Source organism: Helobdella robusta (assembly GCF_000326865.2).
Source record: "Helobdella robusta unplaced genomic scaffold HELROscaffold_60, whole genome shotgun sequence".
Taxonomy (NCBI): domain Eukaryota; kingdom Metazoa; phylum Annelida; class Clitellata; order Rhynchobdellida; family Glossiphoniidae; genus Helobdella; species Helobdella robusta.
The window spans coordinates 293,673-314,002 of NW_008705331.1; the positions used below are offsets into that span (position 1 = coordinate 293,673).

At 32.0% G+C, this 20,330-nt stretch overlaps 5 protein-coding genes across 5 annotated transcripts; 1 reads left to right on the top strand and 4 right to left on the bottom strand.

Moving 5' to 3' along the window:
• Positions 1 to 852: 852 nt before the first annotated feature.
• On the top strand, positions 853 to 3,490 carry HELRODRAFT_180233 (hypothetical protein; the record flags this gene model as incomplete). The annotated part of the gene is made up of 4 exons (XM_009029556.1): positions 853 to 890; positions 1,124 to 1,244; positions 1,391 to 1,475; positions 2,913 to 3,490. 4 exons carry the CDS (start codon positions 853 to 855, stop codon positions 3,488 to 3,490), a joined length of 822 nt encoding a protein of 273 aa, XP_009027804.1.
• Positions 3,491 to 5,838: 2,348 nt separating this feature from the next.
• On the bottom strand, positions 5,839 to 8,523 carry HELRODRAFT_180234 (hypothetical protein; the record flags this gene model as incomplete). Its single annotated transcript, XM_009029557.1, has 7 exons — positions 5,839 to 6,305; positions 6,374 to 6,503; positions 6,676 to 6,774; positions 7,040 to 7,152; positions 7,244 to 7,366; positions 7,730 to 7,962; positions 8,201 to 8,523. 7 exons carry the CDS (start codon positions 8,521 to 8,523, stop codon positions 5,839 to 5,841), a joined length of 1,488 nt encoding a protein of 495 aa, XP_009027805.1.
• A 2,189-nt stretch (positions 8,524 to 10,712) lies between these two features.
• On the bottom strand, positions 10,713 to 11,475 carry HELRODRAFT_180235 (hypothetical protein; the record flags this gene model as incomplete). Its single annotated transcript, XM_009029558.1, has 2 exons — positions 10,713 to 10,968; positions 11,303 to 11,475. 2 exons carry the CDS (start codon positions 11,473 to 11,475, stop codon positions 10,713 to 10,715), a joined length of 429 nt encoding a protein of 142 aa, XP_009027806.1.
• A 1,119-nt stretch (positions 11,476 to 12,594) lies between these two features.
• HELRODRAFT_180236 (hypothetical protein) lies at positions 12,595 to 15,797 on the bottom strand (the record flags this gene model as incomplete). The annotated part of the gene is made up of 8 exons (XM_009029559.1): positions 12,595 to 13,046; positions 13,112 to 13,241; positions 13,408 to 13,506; positions 13,688 to 13,737; positions 14,130 to 14,214; positions 14,315 to 14,457; positions 14,580 to 14,809; positions 15,163 to 15,797. The coding sequence occupies 8 exons, from the start codon at positions 15,795 to 15,797 to the stop codon at positions 12,595 to 12,597; spliced, it is 1,824 nt and encodes a 607-aa protein (XP_009027807.1).
• Positions 15,798 to 16,665: 868 nt separating this feature from the next.
• Positions 16,666 to 19,561, bottom strand: HELRODRAFT_180237 (hypothetical protein; the record flags this gene model as incomplete). Its single annotated transcript, XM_009029560.1, has 8 exons — positions 16,666 to 17,219; positions 17,356 to 17,485; positions 17,628 to 17,726; positions 17,822 to 17,934; positions 18,291 to 18,375; positions 18,511 to 18,722; positions 18,809 to 19,041; positions 19,170 to 19,561. 8 exons carry the CDS (start codon positions 19,559 to 19,561, stop codon positions 16,666 to 16,668), a joined length of 1,818 nt encoding a protein of 605 aa, XP_009027808.1.
• Between the last annotated feature and the right edge of the window lie 769 nt (positions 19,562 to 20,330).

A 20,330-nucleotide genomic window follows, 5' to 3' on the forward strand; every position in this document is an offset into this window, starting at 1 on the left:
TAAAGTTTGTTTGCACATGTTTGTTTCAATACGGATCGCCAGTGCTGGCTCTACGCATAATCTCTTATCTACACGTCTGAATACATATTTATAATTGCCGTGAATTGATGAAAATAATGAAAAAAACATTTTTTCAAACAAAAATATTTTCTAAAAATAAATTTTTTCAAACAAACTCGGAGTGGAAAGGTTTGAGACGAACTAAGTAGCATAGTCATCAATCAAAAGTGAATGTTCCGCGTTCAAACCCCCACGACCTCTCTTCAAATGGCGAATGCATAAGAAAAGTTTCTGAAAGTTTGCATTATTGATCAACAAAGCAAAACAAATTTTTAAGTTTAAATTGCATTTTTAAAATAAAAATATAAAAAGACAAAAATGGTTTATTTATTTGTTTATTTATTCATCTATTCTTTCCTTTCATCATTTTATCAGCCGGTTTTTATGTTTTCCAGCTATTAAATAAAATCGAATTAATAATTTTGGTAGAAGTGAATTGGAACGGACGTCATGGGACCACGATTCAATTTCACTAAGATGGGAAAAAGTCAACTTCATGATGACGTGATGCAATATCCTTCCAATTAAATTTCATAATGGACTTCAAGTTAATTAGATGCGGTGGACGGCTATAAAGAAAGGCAGACATTGATGAAACTTTTGCATGCTTTATGTGCCTTACGAAGTATCTCATCGTATATATTTGAGCTCACAGACGCGCACATACATTCACAATATGGTTGAATAATTGAAGCAGAAATTTTATTACCGAGATTTATTATTTATTAATATTTTTACATTTTATGGACGAACGGATGTTGGCATGGAGACTGGGCTTGAGCATTAAACACCATGTCCTCGTATTTATGGACCTCAAAATTTTTCATAACGTCAGAAATTTTTTAAATTTAAAAACTATTTTTGGTTTGACTACTTTAATTTGAATTGTTTTAAGCTTTATCAAAAGATTTGCTGCATTTGTTAATTTTTTTCAGAAAAGTTAATTTTTGAAAGCATTTTGAGAAAAAAAAATCAAAAAACAAAATGCAGATAAGCATGCAAATGAAAATGCTACGGGTGAATTAAGAGTGAATTAACATAATGCATCTCCAAATTTTTTTAGAATAATATTCCCCATAAAATACAAAGATAGCCAACATAACACAGAGTTAAACAGCAAAAACAAAGTACAAACCAACCAGCCGACCATCGAACAAATGAAGAAGAAAACTGCAAACCAGAAAGTTGAAACAACAAACAAAAACAATTATTTTTAAACAACAGCATAACAACAACCACAACTAACAAACCACCACCACCAACAACAACAAACCACAACCAACAACAACAACAGACATAACCAACAACAACAAACAAACAAACAAACCAGCAAACACACCAACAGCAACATAAACGATCAGATACTGGCTATTTTATGGTTGGTCGCATTGAAGCCAACCAACAAACAAGCCACAGTAAGGACATGCTGATTGTTTGTTTCGTGCCTTGCTGCTAAATTTACTGTCCAACATGCAAGAGTCTGCTTAATGTATGTGCATAATTTATGATAATGTGCACAATTTATGATAATGTTTTCAAAAAATTTAATTGTTCATATCACTGATTTTAGCCAAATTCAATCTATTTATCTAATTATTGAGTTCATTCAAATTAAAAAACTTTAAAAAAGAAGACAAAAATACTGACAACACGATTGCGAAGTGTTCCGTATAAAATATTCTCGAGTTTGAATTTTTTCAAAACTCCACTTTTTAAACTTTAAAGTTTCTTCTTTTTTTGTTTTTCACTCCGCAAAAACTTTGCTTGTGACCAATTTGATGTAATAAATTATAGAAGTTCATTAATTAGCCACACGTTTGACAAGCTCAGCCTTTCCACTCTGACGCATTGTTTCGAGGGCAGATTGCATGCATGAATCTCATTCTACAATCTCGTCTCGTTGTTGTAGTTGTCTCAGTGTCGTTGCTGCTGTTGCTGTTGTAGTAGTAGCAGTCGCAGCAGCAACAAAAGTAGTAATGGTAGTAGCAGCATCAGTAGTAGTAGTGGTATCGCTTTAGTAGTGTTTGTTCATATTTTGGTTTTTTTTTGCTTCATATAGCTCAGATGTAGTTTTCGTTGTGTGGGCGGTACAATTTTGTATTTGTGTCTGTTGTACAAGATTTTTAATCAATGCTTATGTTGTGTGTAACATATGTGCCGCATTTATTTAACAGTAAGTGACATATGTGGGTTGTACATGCAATGGATGGATGCATTTTGGGTCTTGCAAATGTTGAGTGTGCGCATGTATATGTGTGTGTGTGCTTATTGTATCTGTGTGTGTGTGTATCCGTGTGACAGTAATGCTTATTATATGGGTTGTACGAATGCTATAAAATTTTATTCGTAACGAAAGTGTCTTTGGGTGTGTTGAGCTGTACTTTTTGTGTGTATGTGATGCATTGTTGTATGTTATGCATTGTTGTTTGTTGTATGTTGTTGTACACTGTATGTCATACATTGTTGTATGTTGTACATTGTTGATTGTTGTATGTTGTTGTACACTGTATGTTATTCATTGTATGTGGGTATTTTTGTCGTACGTGACTTTACTGTAGAAAATTATTCAGGATGTTCTTGGTCCGGTCGACTAGGTAGATGAAAGACATTTTTTGATAAATTGCATTTTGCTCAACGAGATTGTGCCTTCGATGTTCTGCTGTGTTGTTGTTCGTACTAAAGATGCTGAAGCCGCTGCTGTTGTTTGGTGTTGATATGTTATTAAGTTGTTATGCAGTGATGAAGCTTAGGATATAAATATTTACTGATGATGTTAAAACGAGTTAATATAAAAACATGTTGACGATGATGATAACAAAAACAAAACTTAGACTTATTTATTTTTTTTGCAGAGAAACCTCCCAAGAAGCGGCACGACACTCGAAGCCACCACAATTTCAGCGGCAGCAGCAACAACAATGCCGGCAAAAAGTTCAGCAACTACTCACACAACGATGCATTGGACACTGAAGAAACCGCTCAACTTCTCAGCAATAACGTCAACAACGACTGCAGCAACGACAACAACAACAACGACGTTGTCGGCAAGTTTTTCAACACTAATGACAATGATTTGAAGCGATCGCCACACGCTAACAAAGGTCACCACAAGAGGCCACTCCGTGAAAATACTGGAAAAAACCCTTCGTGCTTACAAGAGCTCAACGTTCAGTCGTTAACAAATTTTCCAACCACTTCAAAATTTGTGAATAAGCAGCAGCAAATTTACGAACGCAGAGATAAAAAATTTTCCAACCCGACAAATTATTATTTCTTGAACCCGGCAACATCGTCGCCAACAACAACACAGGCAGCGCATGGCACAACACAAAAAACATCCATCAACGACAGCAGGTTCAAAAAAACGACATACAACAATATTAAGGGTCACTCAAGGTCATTCGAAGCAGCTGATGATGACGTTTTTTAGGCGTTTAATTTTCCTGATTAAAATGTTTATTTAGATTTTGTATAATTTTTTTAATTTTGTGAGATTTTTTCGTCCGAATTTTGTTTCTTCAAACATATCCGTGCCAGAAAGCACTTCCTTTGTGTGTGCCAATTTTTTTATTTATATTTCTTCTGAGGTTTCGTTCAATGTTTCCAATCAATCAAAAGAGATAGTAAGAAGTTTGTGATCTGACTGTCTCTATAATATTGCCTCTATCATACTTAGCATCTTTTAAAAAATAAAACAAATTTATACCATTTGAAATGAACAAATTAAAATGCCATTCATGACAGTCGAGTAATGAACTTGTTTGATGATTTTTAGTGTCTTCCATTCACTGTTCTGACTTGTGTGATTCGTTTCGTTCTGATTTTTCTCTCTTTTTTTTTCATGTTTTCGTCCTCTTTCTCTCATTTTTCTCTTTTTCTTTGATATAATTTTTTATTTTTCTGATCCACTTATACAATTGTATAAATATATTTATATTTTTGAGTGGAGGTTTATTGTATTCCTTGAAAAATTATCAGCCCTGAAAATCAGGCACATTCATTCATTCATTCGTTCGTTCTTTCGTTCGTTCATTCATTTATTCATTCATTCATTCATTCATTCATTCATTCATTCATTCATTCATTCATCCGTGTTTTTCTTTTGTTTGATGGGCATTTATTCATTAAATTTCAAGGGTCAAAAATTTAGGTTCAATTCCTCTTGAAATAGTTAACAGGTGGTTGGGATTTTATTTTGCCGTCTTTAAAAAAATTTTCTGGTTTTCTTCTTTTTCAAAAATTAAATTAATCTTGTGAACATTTTTTATTTCTTTTTTAATTTTGAAAATGTTAACCTGTATAAATTGTCACATCGGAAGCCTAGCTTACAAACATTCTAGCCGTGAGAACATTTGATCGAAATCACCATTTCGCTTAATAGCCATCATCACTGCATATTGACACAATCATTACAATAACCGCGTCCTTCATCATCTTTTTCTTCCTCATCATCCTTATCATCTTCATCATCTTCACCATCATTAATTGGATCACCATGCAACAAATCACATGATATACGCAATCGCGTCTCATTTGATTAAGCAATTATCCAATTAATTAAATTTGCAGTCATCGCCATTTCGCTATAGTTCAATCAGCACTCGAAAATATGATTAAAACGACTAATTGAATTAATTAAATAATTAATTGAATAATTAATTAAATAATTAAAACAAATCTTCCTCTCACGGGTGAATATTTTTTAAGAAAAAAAAGTATGATAAACCTAAAAATAACATTTAATGTACCAAGAAGATCGTTGTAGATTTAGAAGATTTTCAAAATTTTGAGACCTTCATGTTCTACACAAAAATATATGAGACAGAATTATATAGGTATTGATTAAAAATAATTGTTTGAATATTGTAAGTGATTGAATAATTTGGCTTTTTATCTTGTTTGTCAAACATTTTAAACGTTTCTTCTTCCCTATATTTTTCGCCTTTTTTAACTTTTTTCATTTTAAGAAAATTTCATTTTTTTCGATCCTGTCTGTAAGTTCAATCATTCGGTTTTGTATACTCTAATACTTCCATATTTCATCTTGAATTTAAGTTAATGTATGTATGTTTCAAATCTTTGTAAATATTTTCATGACGCGATGAGTTAATTAATGATGTCAATTATTTAAAGACAGTGGAATTGAATTTTAATTTTTGACCATCTGCTAATAATAATAATCTTACATCTTTGCAGTACACGTTGCAATTGAATTGCCTTCAAGATCTCTGTATGTAATGTAACCATTGCTACGAACCGGTTTTATTAATGTTTATTATTTATTTATTTAATCAATTAATCATTTTTTAAATCTTTTCAATATTTGAAAATTAAAATATTTTATTATTTATAATCAGGTTCTCAATAGATTCGATTCGAGTTATAAGTCTTACTAATTTTGATATAACTTTGATTGATGTAATTGTTGAAATGAATAATATGTTGTGAGATATGCTTTTTTAATGTATTTAAATTAATAAATGTTAATTTGTGATAATTATGTGAAGATCTTTTAAAGAAAATTTTAGTGATGATTTATTCAAAGTTGTCAAACAGTTCATAAATTTCGAAAGAAAAATATCGTTAAAGTCGGTTAAATAATTACTTTCTAACTCATAGCATATATTTCTTGAAGTTATTGTAAATAATTTATTGAATTTTGATATTTGATTCCATTTAATTAAAAAAATTTAAGATACATTATTCACGTTTTTAATATGTTTAAAACTTTTGAGAAATATTGAAATGTATTAGAGGATCAATTGTAAGCATCGCTGCCTAAAATCTTTTCACAACCCATACCATCTTATTTCGATATTTTTCCTTCATTTTCACTACAAAATAAACAACTAGGTCCCAGATTAACTCAAAAATTTCAAACACAGTCAGAAAAGTTGAACCAAGGAGTAGCCCCAAAGCTCCGCCTAGATCACACAAAAGTGACATCACTGAGTATTCGGCGACGTTTTCAACCCTAGTGTACTGCATACTGCTGAAGTAAATTTTCAAAAAGACGAGATCGTTGGCTGTCCATATCTTAGGAACTTCTTTCATCAACTTACTTATGGCAGTTATAAATTGTTCAGATAATTTAGATCCAGAGACGGATGTTTGGTAGGTTATTTCATTGCAAAGGGGTGGACACGGGCAAGAAATGTCCGGCTTGTTGGAGTTGTATTCGTTCATGACTACCTCAGCGCAGATTGTTTCTTTGTAGTAATCGCATATTGTTTCATTGCCGATTTCTTAGATTAAAATAGTTTAAAAAGTTTCAAGAATAATTTGAAATGGAAATTGAAAATCTGTGTACAACCTTCCAAGTAGATAGGCCTGCAGTTACATTTTTTGACGATCTCACGGGTGGCACATGTTCGTTCACATTTGATTGGATGGTAGTTCGGCTGATCTGTGCACGTGCCGTGTGGAAATTTCAGTCTTCCAATCTGTCACATTTTTGTTTTTTAAATAAATTGTAGTAACGTTTCTGCGTTTTTAGATGAGAAAATAAAATAGATGAGAAAATTGAATGAATGATACTTGGACATTCATCTCAATTCCAAAATTAATATTAAATAAAATGATACACCGAGCATTAATTTTGAAAATCTGATCAACCTCATTTACGTATATAGGAATGTTGACCTCATCGCCGAGACTGACCATGAACCCTAGTTCACTCATACGTGCTGGTTCATTTGGTTCATGAACCAAAACCTGTGGTGGAAAAAACTAATGTTTAATTGCAAAGTTTTAAATCAATTAAAAAATTTTTTTTAAGTCGTTCTACAATACGTTCTAGTGTTTAAAATCTAAGAGAAACAAATTTATAAATTGGAGGTTTGTTAACAAAGAAAACTTAAGCCTAACTTGAATTTTCTTAACTAACATGATTGGCTGATAGTATTCATCAAATAATTTTGGCAATATATTTTTTTTACATAAAAATGTTTTAAAAATATTAATAGCTATAAATAATGACCTTGAATCCAACTGAATATCCATTTGGCACAAAATAATCCGACTGATTTGCGAATAAAAATAAATGCAGTCCCATAGAAACGCCTGCTGTGTTACCGAAGTTCAATGATTTCCCTAATCAAGGTTTCAATTTGTTAATCAAGAAAATCAAATTCTTGTGGTATCATATCGCTCGCGCACATTTTAATCAGCACCGGTAACTAACTTGGATTGATAACAATGCACTGTCCTTCATTTGTGAATGTTGTACTTATCGTCTCTTTCGAACAAGGTTTCTTACTCCAAAAACACTTCTCAGTGGATGTTTCAATAATTTTTTGAAAGTTGTCTATCAAGATTAATATTTATAAAAAATGAAATGAAAAACTACCAAAAGAATTTGTTCGGCTCCGGGTGATAACAATTTTCTGGCTTTGATGAATTCTGATTCGTTGTCGAACTTTGAGTAACTAAAGTTTTTAACAGTTGAGTGGTTAGCTTCCATTTTATAATTCAGAGTGAACTGCTGAAAGTATTCCACCAAGCCTGAATAAGATTTTTATGATTTTATGAAAGTAAAAAATTTTAAACAAATTTTCATTGTGGAAATTTAAATATCTTTATTTAGTAGCATATGTAAATATTAAATAATTTGTTATTGATGTTTCAAAATAATTTATAAAAATTACACAAAAATTTGAAAAAGTTGAACCTAGCTTTTCAGCTGCCGACATCTTGATATAATTGTTGTTGCATATTGTGACCTGGGGGAATGGCATGCTTACAGATTGGACGATGTCGAGCTCTGTCAAGGTTGGGTAGGCCAGGTAATGCGAGATGCGTTCTTTGATTTGGTAGATGGCCAGGCAGAATGCTGCGAAGACGAGGAGAGCCCACATGGTTCGATTCATCAGTGAACGATTTGTGTCCATAGTGTGTTTTACCCTATGTTATTTTTACCGGTAAGGATTTATAATTTAATATAATTTTATAATTTTTTGAAGCATTTATTTGGGAGCGAAATCTGAATAAGCAAAATTGTAAATGAAATAGGTAATGGAATAACCTACGTAGAAAATGATTTCTGCAACTCTTTGTAGGCAGTTTTACATTGTTTGAAGTGTTGAAAACCATTTGAAAAATTTGCAAATTTAAAAGAATTTCCCGTTAAAAATAAACCCACCCGATAATCGATATTTCGTCGAGAGATTTCAACAGATTTGCTTCAAGTAAATAAATATCCTCCTCTTCACTATCGTTCCTCTTGTACTGCTTCCATATCCTCTTTATTCTGAACTTCTTCGACGTATTGAATCTGTGCTCTCTCAAACTTCCCGATGTTATTACCAACCCACCGATATCAACGTCCTTGCGATTTTTATTGCGTTTGTTGTTAGGGCCATCCCTTTCTTCAGTGTCGTCTTTATTTTTGTTACCTTTGATTTGAAATGAAGCAATTGTATCCGTGCTATTTGTAGATAGAGTATCATTGGGATTGTAACTCATGTCTGATATTTTGTTGCGTTTCCATCCATAAGATAACTAACCTGTTTCCGCAACTACCTGCTTTTAAGTAACCTCCGACGATGTCATTATCATTATAATGTATATTATATTTTAAAATTCATTGTTAAACTGCAAACAGTATTTAAAACATTAAAATTCTTTTAAAATATTTGATTTGAAACCAGCGGTTGAGTTCAGCAATTTTTTAGTGCAGTTGTGAATTTGTGGTGCTTTTAAGAGATCAATCTTCATAAAAAAAACTTGATTGAAGCATTATTCTAAGCACGGAATTGCCAATATTAACGATGCGTTCTAATGGGCCACTCAAATATTTTAGCATGAATTAAAGTATTTTTTTAAATGAAGACAATCGATTTTTAAAACGCTTTAAAAAATTTTGGTGCTATTAGGGTGGTCATATATTTTACGTTATATTTAAACTAATTATTTGTGCTTACATTGACATAACATTATTAGCCAAAAATTTTTATCTTGAATACGCATTTGAATAAAAAAATATTGTTTTAAAAGACTTTTAAAAATTCTTCAGAACTTACTTTAAAGAATGTTTCACACTAATGAAAATGTAAGGAAATATTAATTTCATATCCTATATAAACAATAAACTTTCGTTCTAGAGATTTGTCTTTTTATTTGTTGAACTTTTTAAAATTTTCAATGATTCGAAAATTTTTTTTATTTCATAGTTTGTCTTCATACTTGAAATTTTTTTCACATATTTGCTCTCTCACTCACTCTCTCTCTCTCTCTATATATATATATATATATATATATATATATATATATATTTCATTTTGAATATGTTTTCGTATTCAAAATGGTCAATACACCTCATTGCTTTTTGTTTATTTCACCTTGTTACACATAATTATATATAACTTTACTATATTTTTATGTTATACATAATTATATATAATTTCATCATATTTCACTTTGTTATATATACATAGTTATATATAACAAAATATTTATTAATAGTTGGTATATGATTTATAATTTTGTATCAATTCTTGCATAATTTTTTAATGAAACGCTATGCTAGACGACGTCTTCGGTTTTAAAATTGTAATTTGGAAAGAGTTGATTAAAACTTGCATTAGTAATATTTTATTTTCACAATGTTTATACAATATGTTTATGCCAATATTTTTTAAATTGACACAATTTTTATAAGAGAAACATTTTCAAAGACATGTCTAACGATGTTTTGGCTTATGAACGCGAATAACATCTTCAACCATTATCGTAAGTGTCTATGTAAAACATATAACAGGTAAAATATTTCATTGTATAAAGCCATGAGGCTATATATTTAAAAAATGTATGAGCCTCATGTTAAAAGTGAAATATATTAAAAAAATTCAAGTCCTTCATGCTACTTCATCCTCATTTGCATTAATTTTGCAATATTTTTGCCGAAACGTAAATAAATATTTTCCAAACTAACTCTAAAATTTCAATGAAAGTAAAAAATGTTGAACCCAAAAGTAACCCTATCATATGCATGGTTTTCACGGGTAATACCGTATTCATATACGCTGTGTGCGTTGTCATCGAAACCCTTGAAGCAGGTGCAGAAGAGAGAATGACCTTTAACCTTTTTAACCCTTAATCAATGAATTATAGCAAGCAAGATTTTTTACGTTTATCGATTGTGTTGGATAATCAATCATTTAACACAATGACATTTCACGTCGTGTTTCATGTACATAAGTATCATAAATAACATAAGTACATAAATATGGCATTAATGTATTAAAGTAAAAAGTTTGTAAAAATGAATTGCTAAAAGTAAAAACGTTCGTACTTGAGTCGAAAACATTGTCCGAAATCAGTGAACATCGTCTTCATAGCATCGTGTGTATATAATTTACCATTCCAAGCTACCTACGTTCAGTTATTAAATAATCTAATAATTCTTGTTGAATTATTTTTTTGATTCCTACTGAAATGACATGAGCAATGCTAACATCTATAATTTGTTCCATGCCTTGAGATAATAATTTCCTCGTGCTAACGTTTACTTTTCGGCCACGAAACTTTGTTTGGTACTTTTGTGTTTGATTGATATTTTTGGCCATTTTCATCAAACTGATAGGGGTTAATGGTTGAAAATAGTCAACTAAACCTGTGAAATAATTTTAAATTTTAGTCAATAACAAATATCTTTAACCGCTAAACACTCTCCTACATAAACTTTCAGCTGCTGATTTTTTCACGTAGTTATTGTTGCAGATGGTGATTCGAGGAAACTTCAAACTTCGCAAGGACATAATATCCAGCTCTGTATATGTGGGGTACTCCAAGTAGCGAAAAAGAAGTGTCCCGATTTGATAAATAGCTAGAAAAGCAGCCAGAGTGACAAGGATTGCCCAAATGATTCGGCTTATCAAGGAGCGATCATAATCCATCGAATGTTTTATTCTGAGTTAGTTAGAAAGTGTTTTTGTGAGAACGAAATTTTCAATTAAAGAAAATAACTTTAATTTAAATTTTGCTACTTAAATGAAAAAAAATCATTTAGCATTAACTCTTAAAATTAAATTTTGTTTATTACACCGTAAACTAAATTTGAGCTCACAGAGTAGAGAAAATTTTTTATCGAAATATTGAAAAAGTGTGTCTGTTGTACACTCGCTACGAACCCAATAATCGATATCTCATCAAGAGATTTCATCAGTTCGTTTCGACAAAATACAAATCGTCTTGGCCATTGCTATTGACACTGCAAATTTTTAGTATTTTGTTTATCTTAAACCTTCTTAGAGAACTGAGTTTGAACTTTTTAAAAATGTTTGTTGAAGGCGGGCATTCATCTATCCCGCTGCTGTCACAATTCTCAATCTTCGCTCTGATATCATTGTTGACGACACCAACGTTAATTTTAAAAATATTTTCATTACCACAAAAACCTTCACCAGTAGGATTCATATTAACGCTACAATACCTGTTGTTATCTCTATTAAAATTTTAATTTAAAGAATGATCTCTAATTATTTGAAAATTTGATATTTGGCACAATCTGAGTTAATGAATCATATCATAGAACATTTTAAAAAACTTCAAGCGCCTTTAAAGTTTCACTTAAGTATGTGATAATATAGTGAAAGGTCAATGTACGTTTACTGTTTAATGATAGAGTAGTTTGAAGCTAACAACATCGATCACATTTTTGCCTTTCGAAATGTTCCTAAATGATTCCAAACAATATAATAAAAACTGTAGATCGTGGTCGAATTACATTGGAGCCACTAATGTAGTCAAATCGATTCATTATGACGTTAATTATCACTTTGCGTACCATTATTTTAAACACTCTAAATAATTGTTTGTAAATTTATTTCAAAAATATAAACATTTAAAAGTATTAATTTCACAATATTTCAATCTATAAATAATAATTAAAATTTGATAATTAAAATTTTAATGGCTACGTTTTTTTGGCTTAGAGTGTTTGCTCCTCAGGCAACAATTTTTCATCTTTTACAGAAATACAAGGTAATGACCTAACAAAGGAATAAACCATTTTCCATTAAAAACATGAAAAAAATGAATAAATGTGTTGTTGTTGTTACTAAATGAATGAAAGTGGAGGCAATAATAAGCAGCATTAATCTGGACAACGATATAGCAACATAGCAACAACAATGATCTACTATTTTTTACTTTTCACTTTCAGCTGAAATCTCTAAAACGCCTACGCAATTAAACTGCGTATGTTTAGGATGAAGATTTTGCCTGAAAACTCAAGTGAACTGTTAACTGTTGTTGTCAAAAAGTACCTATTCTTATTTTTCATATTTTTGGTTCATTGATATTAACAAAATAATTTTATACTGAACATTTAAAAATTTTATTGAAAATTTGTTTTTACACAGAAACATTAATGTGTTCGTGTTTAAATGTGAATAACTAAAAAACATTTAATCAATTTTGATATAAATAAATAGTAAAAAAATAACAATTCATGAAGTGTGATGTATTTCTAGTTGTAACTTTCAAAAAGTTCTCAACAAACGCGTCAACAGTTGTCGAATCGAATCAGCCACACTAGGCTTTCCATATTTTTATCCAATTCTTCTTCCTGGCGTAGGTGTATAAACAAAAATCCCAAAACAGTTCAAAAGCTTCGAAAACAGTAAGGAAAGTTGATCCTAGAAGAAGTCCCAAGGCACCACCCAGGTCGCTCAGCAGCGCCATCTCTGAATAAGCTTTGACGGTCGAGACTTTGGTGTACTCCATGCTGCTCATGTAAATTCGTAAAATGACTACATCGCTAGGTTTGAATTCGATCGATTTGTTTTCAAATAATGGTTTGATATAATGAAAGTTAACGGGTGAAAATTTTGAGCCAGTGACTGAAGTTTGGTACGTAACTTCGTTGCACATCGGTGGGCAGTCGTCGTTACCATTTTGTGAGCTATTAAGATAATAATTTCTCATCACCTTATCAGCACAATGAAATTCTTCGTTGTAATTGCATATTGATTCATTCCCAATCTCTAAAATTCAAAACAAGTCGTAGTTTAAACTGGAGTTTGAAAATGTACGTTTCATGTTATGCAACCTTCCATGTAAATGGGTCTGCAACTGCAGTTGCTAATTATGATCCTTGTCACGCATTCCAACTTGCATTTGGTGAAGTGGTAACCTTCCTGATCTGTGCATATTCCGTGTGGATGTTTCAGCCTGGTTATCTTGTCAATCACATACATACATTAATTTCCAGCGCTGATATTTAATTTTAAGATTCCAAAAATTAATAGGAAGCTTGAGTATTTAAATTTGAATTGTTCAATCATTCAGTTGAGTCATCCAACTATCAAAGTTCGTTGAAAGTGAATGGATGAACTCTCTACTAACATTCGTAACTGACACGGCCACGTTGACTTCCTCCCCAAGGTTGACATTCAAGGCAAGTTCCAACATTTGAGGTGGCTCTTTTGGGTCGTGAACCAACACCTGGCAAGAATTTAACCACATTTTAAAATTTACGTCAAACATTATCATTATTAATCATTAGAAATTTGTTAGCTAGCTTATTTTTAAACGTAGAAAATGATTAAAAAATAATTACAGTGAATCCAAGCGAGAAAAACTTTTGCATCAAGTAGTCAGATTGGTTGGCGAATAAAATCAACACCAGTCCTGATAGAGCACCGGGTCCGTTGAGGAAATTCGAATTAGCTTTACCTAGTGATGAATTTTAAAATATTTTAAATGAAAAAAAAATTTCTTTAACTTTGAACATATGAAACATTCGAAGCACATTGCATTTATTGTTTATTATTTATAGTGGTTTAACATTTTTGATGTTAAACCACTCAATCGATAAGTTAGTGTTATTTCTATCTAACGTTTTATCAAATGAACATTTAAGGCCTACAGCTGCTACTCCAACACGTAAACCATCGTTAAATTCAAACAAAATTGAGACAATCACACTCACACGTATGTAACTTTCTTAACACCTATATAATTTTCTTAAAACGTCATCAAAGGCGTTCTAAGTTCTTTATAAAGGAGTGACAATTTCATCCTAACAAACACACAAAAAAAGAAAAGACTTTTATTTAAAAACGTACTGGGATTGACAATAATACATTGGCCAGCATTTGTGAACGTTGTGCCGATGATCTCCACGGGACATACCTGACCATTCCAAATGCACTAAGGTCGCATTAGCAACAATGTTGAAAAATTATCAAGAATTTGAGGAACTATATTTATGATGAAAAAATAAATTAACAAGTAAGAAACTTGGACTAACATATACCAACTGCTCGAGTCCTGGAGATAGGAATTTCCTTGCTTCGATAATTCCCGCATTGTTTAAATAAGTAAGGTTGTGGTAATTCTCGACTTTGATTCTTACACCGAGAGGGTCTAACTTTCTGAAGTATTCCACCAAACCTAAACATTATTAATAGATAATCAAATTGTGATTAATAGCTGAAAATTAACTATTTGAAAAAATTATTAGCGAATAAACAATTTTATAATGTCTTTTCTGAAAAATAAAGATGTCATTTTACTGAGATTAGCGGCTGAAGACTTCTTGATGAAGTTGTTGTTGCAGACCGTGACTTGAGGGAGTGTGATGTGAGAAGTGACGATGTCATAGTCGATAGAAGTGGGGTATTTGAGATAGTACATAACACGATCTTTTACTTGGTACACTGCCAGCAAAAACCCGAAAATTATGAAGATGGACCACATGACACGGTTTATGAGCGAGCGATTGCTGTCCGCACAATGTTTCATACTGTTGTGAAAAACAATAGACTAATATATTTTAGTTTTCACTTTATTTCATGAGCCAATAGTATAAAATGTTATTCTGGAACATACTTTTAACATTTTAAATCTTATTTCACTGGATTAAAAACTCATGCTCGAATTATTTACCCAACACAAGCTGCATAATTCAAAACTCAGCCGCAACAAAAGGTGTTTTTCGTCAGATTGGTTGACAAAATTTGACAAAATAAATGTGAAATTAAAATACTACAATACGAAATGAACTGAGAAAAAGAATGAAATTATTTAAAACCTGAAAGAAACTTTGAAACATGAAAATCTAATATAGAGACTCCCACATTAGTACGAAAGACCTACCCGATTATTGATATCTCATCGAGAGAGTTCCACAGATTAGTGGCGAAGTAATAAAAATTATCGTTGTTATCATTCTTCAAACTGTACTTCCTCCACAACTTCTTCATGCCGAACTGGTTCAACGAGCTGAACTTGCGCTGTCGCAAGCTGCTGCTGGCTGGCACTGCTTCCGATATGTCGTCGGTTTTGTTCTCGTTGGTTTGAATAACTTCTTTCTCCTGGAAAGAATTTTCAATTTTAGTGTCTTGTTTGTTAAAATTTTTGTCGTAAATATTTTTATCTTTATTATCTCCGTTTACGTTCCCATCAAATGTCTTGCTTTTGTTGTCATCCTGGTTTTGAATAATTACAACATTGTTATTTCTCATTTTTGATCTTTGGTGAGTGGAATCGGTGTTAGTAATGTTACTTTCATTATAATTTTTGTTAACATTTCTGTCGATATTCCTTCCAGAACAATCTTTACCATCGTCTTCACCCTTCTTACAATCTGTAATTCTTATGTGCACATCAGTTCGTGCCACATCTAAGGAGTAAGTGAAAGCTTCATTGACTTTGATACCTCTGCCAGATAGTGTTCTGCAGTCCATGCACTGGCTGGATTCTATCGTCATATCATTCTGGTGTTTGTTCATTATTGTCGGCCATCGATATCTCCAACTAAAAATTTTGAAATGAATAACTAACTTAACAAATTACAGAAATGAAGAAGTGATGCGATAGTTTCAGCTGAATGTGGGATTGATGATGGGTGTGGAGTATATTTTATAACATTCGCCGAGGTTGAAGACAAACAGCTGATGTTTGTTCTGCTAAGTAACTCAGAAAGATTTTTCCCGTGCACTTATGCTCATGATAAACCGCTAATGGAAGGTTGGTCAATAATTTGGCGGTATTGAACTAATAATTTGCTTTTCAATTTACTATCCAAATAAATTGTTCAATGAGATCTGAGTTACTAACAAGAACATCGTCCAATAAATTTTGACGAGTTTCGTGGTTTTTGGCAAAAATCTTTTTTTAAATTTTTCAGTGTGTCTGATTTTTTCAAATAAAATTTCAATAACCTTGGAAAAATTTTTAAAAATTGAGCACATAAACCACGCACATTATCCAAACATCGCCCAAGCCCACGCAAATTTGTAGGCAAACATTGACAGTCCAGAACGTAGTTGCACGCATACATGTGGATCACGAGTAAACAATACATCATAACTGACTGATCTGCGAGAAAATGTTTTTTGTCATAAATAAGATCAATACCCACTTTTACTCCAAAATTCATTTAATGTTTTTTGTTTTTATTCTAAGTCGAAATATTTGTTTAATAATTTTTTTTTAATTTTAATGTGCATAGAAGAATGTGCAATTTTGAAATTATATTTAAACTTCAGTTTGGTGACACATGAACTACATAATAACATGAATTAGTTTTTGGAATCTTTAAATAATAATTCATATTAGACTTTTTCATAAAATTAAAATTAACACATCGCCACTCCATCACTGAGCATCAACCTCATATGGATATATCTTTTCTTCACTTTTATTTCGCTTCTCAAAAACTTTTCTGAAGGGTTTCAGGACAACAGCAGTTGGATCAAATCCATCATTTTTCTTGTAACTGTTCAAAAATTCTTTTTTCTTCGCATAGCCATAAACAATCAGATCCATTATCAACTCAACAATTTCAACGACAGTAAGGAAAGTTGAACCCAAGATGAGACCGAGCGCGCCACCGAGATCACTCAGCAGAGCAGTTGTTGAATATCCCTCTGTCGACACCAGCTTTGTGTACTGCATACTGCTTATATATATTGACAGAAATATATTATTATCCATGATGTAAGAAAAGTCTGCAGTTTCGTTCGAGTAGCCAAAATATTTTTTCGAAAAGGATGACGCGGTGACAAAAGCCTGGTAGGTTATTTCATTGCAGACTGGAGGGCAGGAGCAAGAAATCTCTCCGCTGGATTTTTTAAGGTAGAATTCATCGGTGACCACTTCGGCGCAACTTCTTTCTTCGTAATAATCGCATACCAACTCGTCATCAATCGCTGTACAATTTAAAAACTGTGTAGCGCTTGTTCATACGAAGGATTTAATTGTTTGTTAAATTTAAAAAAACTCTAAAGTTGCCCAATTCTATCAAATAATTTTATTCTACCAAATTAAAGAATTTTCGTTGCGTACCTTTCATATAAATAGGCCTGCAGCTGCAATTTTTGACGATCTCCTCATTGAGGCACTTCCACTCGCAATCCACCTGGTTGTAATCTTCTTCATCAGTGCACGATCCGTACGGTGGTCTCTGTCTTGTGATCTGTTGTTGTGTTTATGTCTTTCATTAAAAAGAAATGTAAAATACGGCATGAAATTGTTCAGCTGTATTGATTTGCAAATGTTTATAAAGTTCTCTAATGAAGAAGGTTGTTAACTTTCTTCATTACAACACTGCAACATACATTTGTGACGGACACGTCCACGTTGACTGCTTGACCGAGATGAACTTTGAACCCTAACTCCATCATACGAGGTGGCTCATTTGGCTCGTGCAACAAAACCTCAACAAATCAAAAGTTTTATGGTTTGTGCAGGTTAAGTGACTAATCTATAAAAAAAAAATAATTAAATTTTCTAAAAAAAATTTCAAAGATACCCTGTAGCCAGCCGACGGACTCGGCTGAGCAAAGTAGTCAGATTGGTTGGCGTCCAGAAATAACATGAGTCCAAACATTGCCCCAGGGCGAGTCACATACAAATTCCTCTCTCCTAGTTTCAACGAATTACAACAATGTGGCAATGTATTTGTGTAACAATCCTCTAATTAATTTTTAAAATTTTAAAACAAATCCAAACTGCTTTTATAATGATGAGTTAATTTTGTGATGACGTTTATCTAACTAGACAATTTTGTAAAAGAATTGCATTGCTATGTATTCTAGGTGTTGATCAAATATAAAAATATAAAAACCATAAAATAGACATTTAAATATACGTGTAGGCTAATCTTAATTACTGTTTGGCCTGGTTAATCATTAAATGGTTTAATAATGATCCTATCTCGTTTAGAATTTTTTAAAAACTTGCTCAACCTAATGAAATGTTGAGCGAGAAAATGGAAATACTTGGATTAACAAAGAGACAATGGCCAAGGTTTGTGAATTCCATGTGCACGAAATCGTTTGGGCACGGCATTCCATTCCAAAAACACTTGGTGTAAAATAAAAAAAAAACATGAAAACACACAAAGTTTTATATTTTATAAAAAATTATCTTAAAAAGTACCTATATTTTTTTCAGAAGAAACATCGCACATCTTTCAAATACAAACTACAAAAAACTCACAGATACAAACTGCTCCATGCCAGGTGATAAAAACTTCATCTTTTCAATTATTTCCGTTTGGTTAGTCAACTTAGGAATGTGGTTCTTCATTCCGCTTTGAACGACAGGCCCGATGACAAAAGGACTCATGAACTGCCTATAATAACTCACCAGGCCTTTACGTTTTCCAAAGTTTGTGAATAAAAACGATTCTAAATTTTGGGTTAACTTACCTTTTTATAAATTTGTTATCACTTGTCAAAAAAACTTGAAATTGAAAATTTAAATAAAAAGGTGTAACTAAATAAATTAAGAAAACCCAAAGCCTGAGCGCCAGACAACTTTATAAAATTATCGTTGCAGATAGTCACGCGAGGGAAGGTCATATTTTGTGATGGGACGACATCAATTTCGGTGCTGGTTGGGTATTCAAAGTAATGAGCGATGCGGTCGTTGATTTGGTAAACTGCCAGGGAGAATCCGGTGAGGAGGAGGGTGATCCACATGAGTCTGTTCAGCAGGGAGCGATTCGTGTCGACGCAATGACGAAAGCTTTTTTTTTTTAAAAATAATTTAACAGTATATTTAAGTTTAAAATTGACAAAAATTTTCACACAATATATGTAGTTGCAGTATTAAAAAAATTGTGAAATTTCTTTCTAAATTTGCGAATTTGCTACCCAATAATGGATATTTCATCAACTGCGTCTATCAAGTTAGCCTCAAGATAAAAACTGTTGGCATCTTCACTTATGAAACCTCCATTGTTGTTGTTGTTAGTGGTTGAGTTGATTTTGTTGGAAGTGTTGTTGCTATCGTTGTTAGTGTTGTTGCTTCTCTTTGACAAATTTTGTTTAAAAATTTTGTACATTTTGAGTTGATGATGAGATTTCAGGACATGTCTGGCATCTATTTCATTAGGCATTGTAGAGAATGAGGCTGATCTTGTTGGGAGTGTGTTCGTGCTCGCGTTCGCGTTTGTGTCCAGTGGTGGTGCGATTGCCGGTAGCGAGAGTTTCCTGTCTGGACTTGTTGGACACGGCGCAACGACGATTTCAGTTGTTTTGGGCATTATGTTAATTTATTATCTAATCGCAATATTGTCAAAATTTTGAATTCGAATTTTTTTTTTAATTTTTTAAAAATTCATTTTTTTAAAAACTCTTTATTACCAACTCACTTCTCAAAAATTATGTTATACAATTCATCACAAATACGTAAGCTTGATAGCATGCTTTCACATAATGTCGTTGATAGCGTTTCTGCATTAGAATGATAGCACGGAGAAGTTGTTAGAAAAGAGTTCGTCATGGTACCTAGCAACAATTCTTTAAATAATCTCGCTATCGAATGTGGATATTTAAAGCACTTAGTAGCACAAAAACTCCATTCACTAAGAGCACTACAACTGTGAATGATATCAGTGCATCGTGATTAGCAAAGATTTGAGCATTACAACAGTCAATAAAATCAGATTCAGGTACGCGTAATATGGAAATAAAAAAAATTATTTATTCATTGAATCAAAAATTTGATTCAAAAAATTCAGCAAACATAATTTATACAACCAATTAGTTAGGTCTAATTTGAATGAAATTTAATCGCGAATAATTTATTTGACATAATTAATTAACTAATTGATTAATTAATTCAATCAATGAATTAATAAATAATTCCAAGTCTCTTTAATCATTTATAATCAACATGAAACTGAAATATTTGGTACTAGGGAATTATTGCGATTTCATTCTATCACAAAAAAATGCTTAGTGATTCGTTCTACCGCTAATTTTTTGGTTCACGCAAAATATCGACATCAACGAATCACTAAATGAAATTAT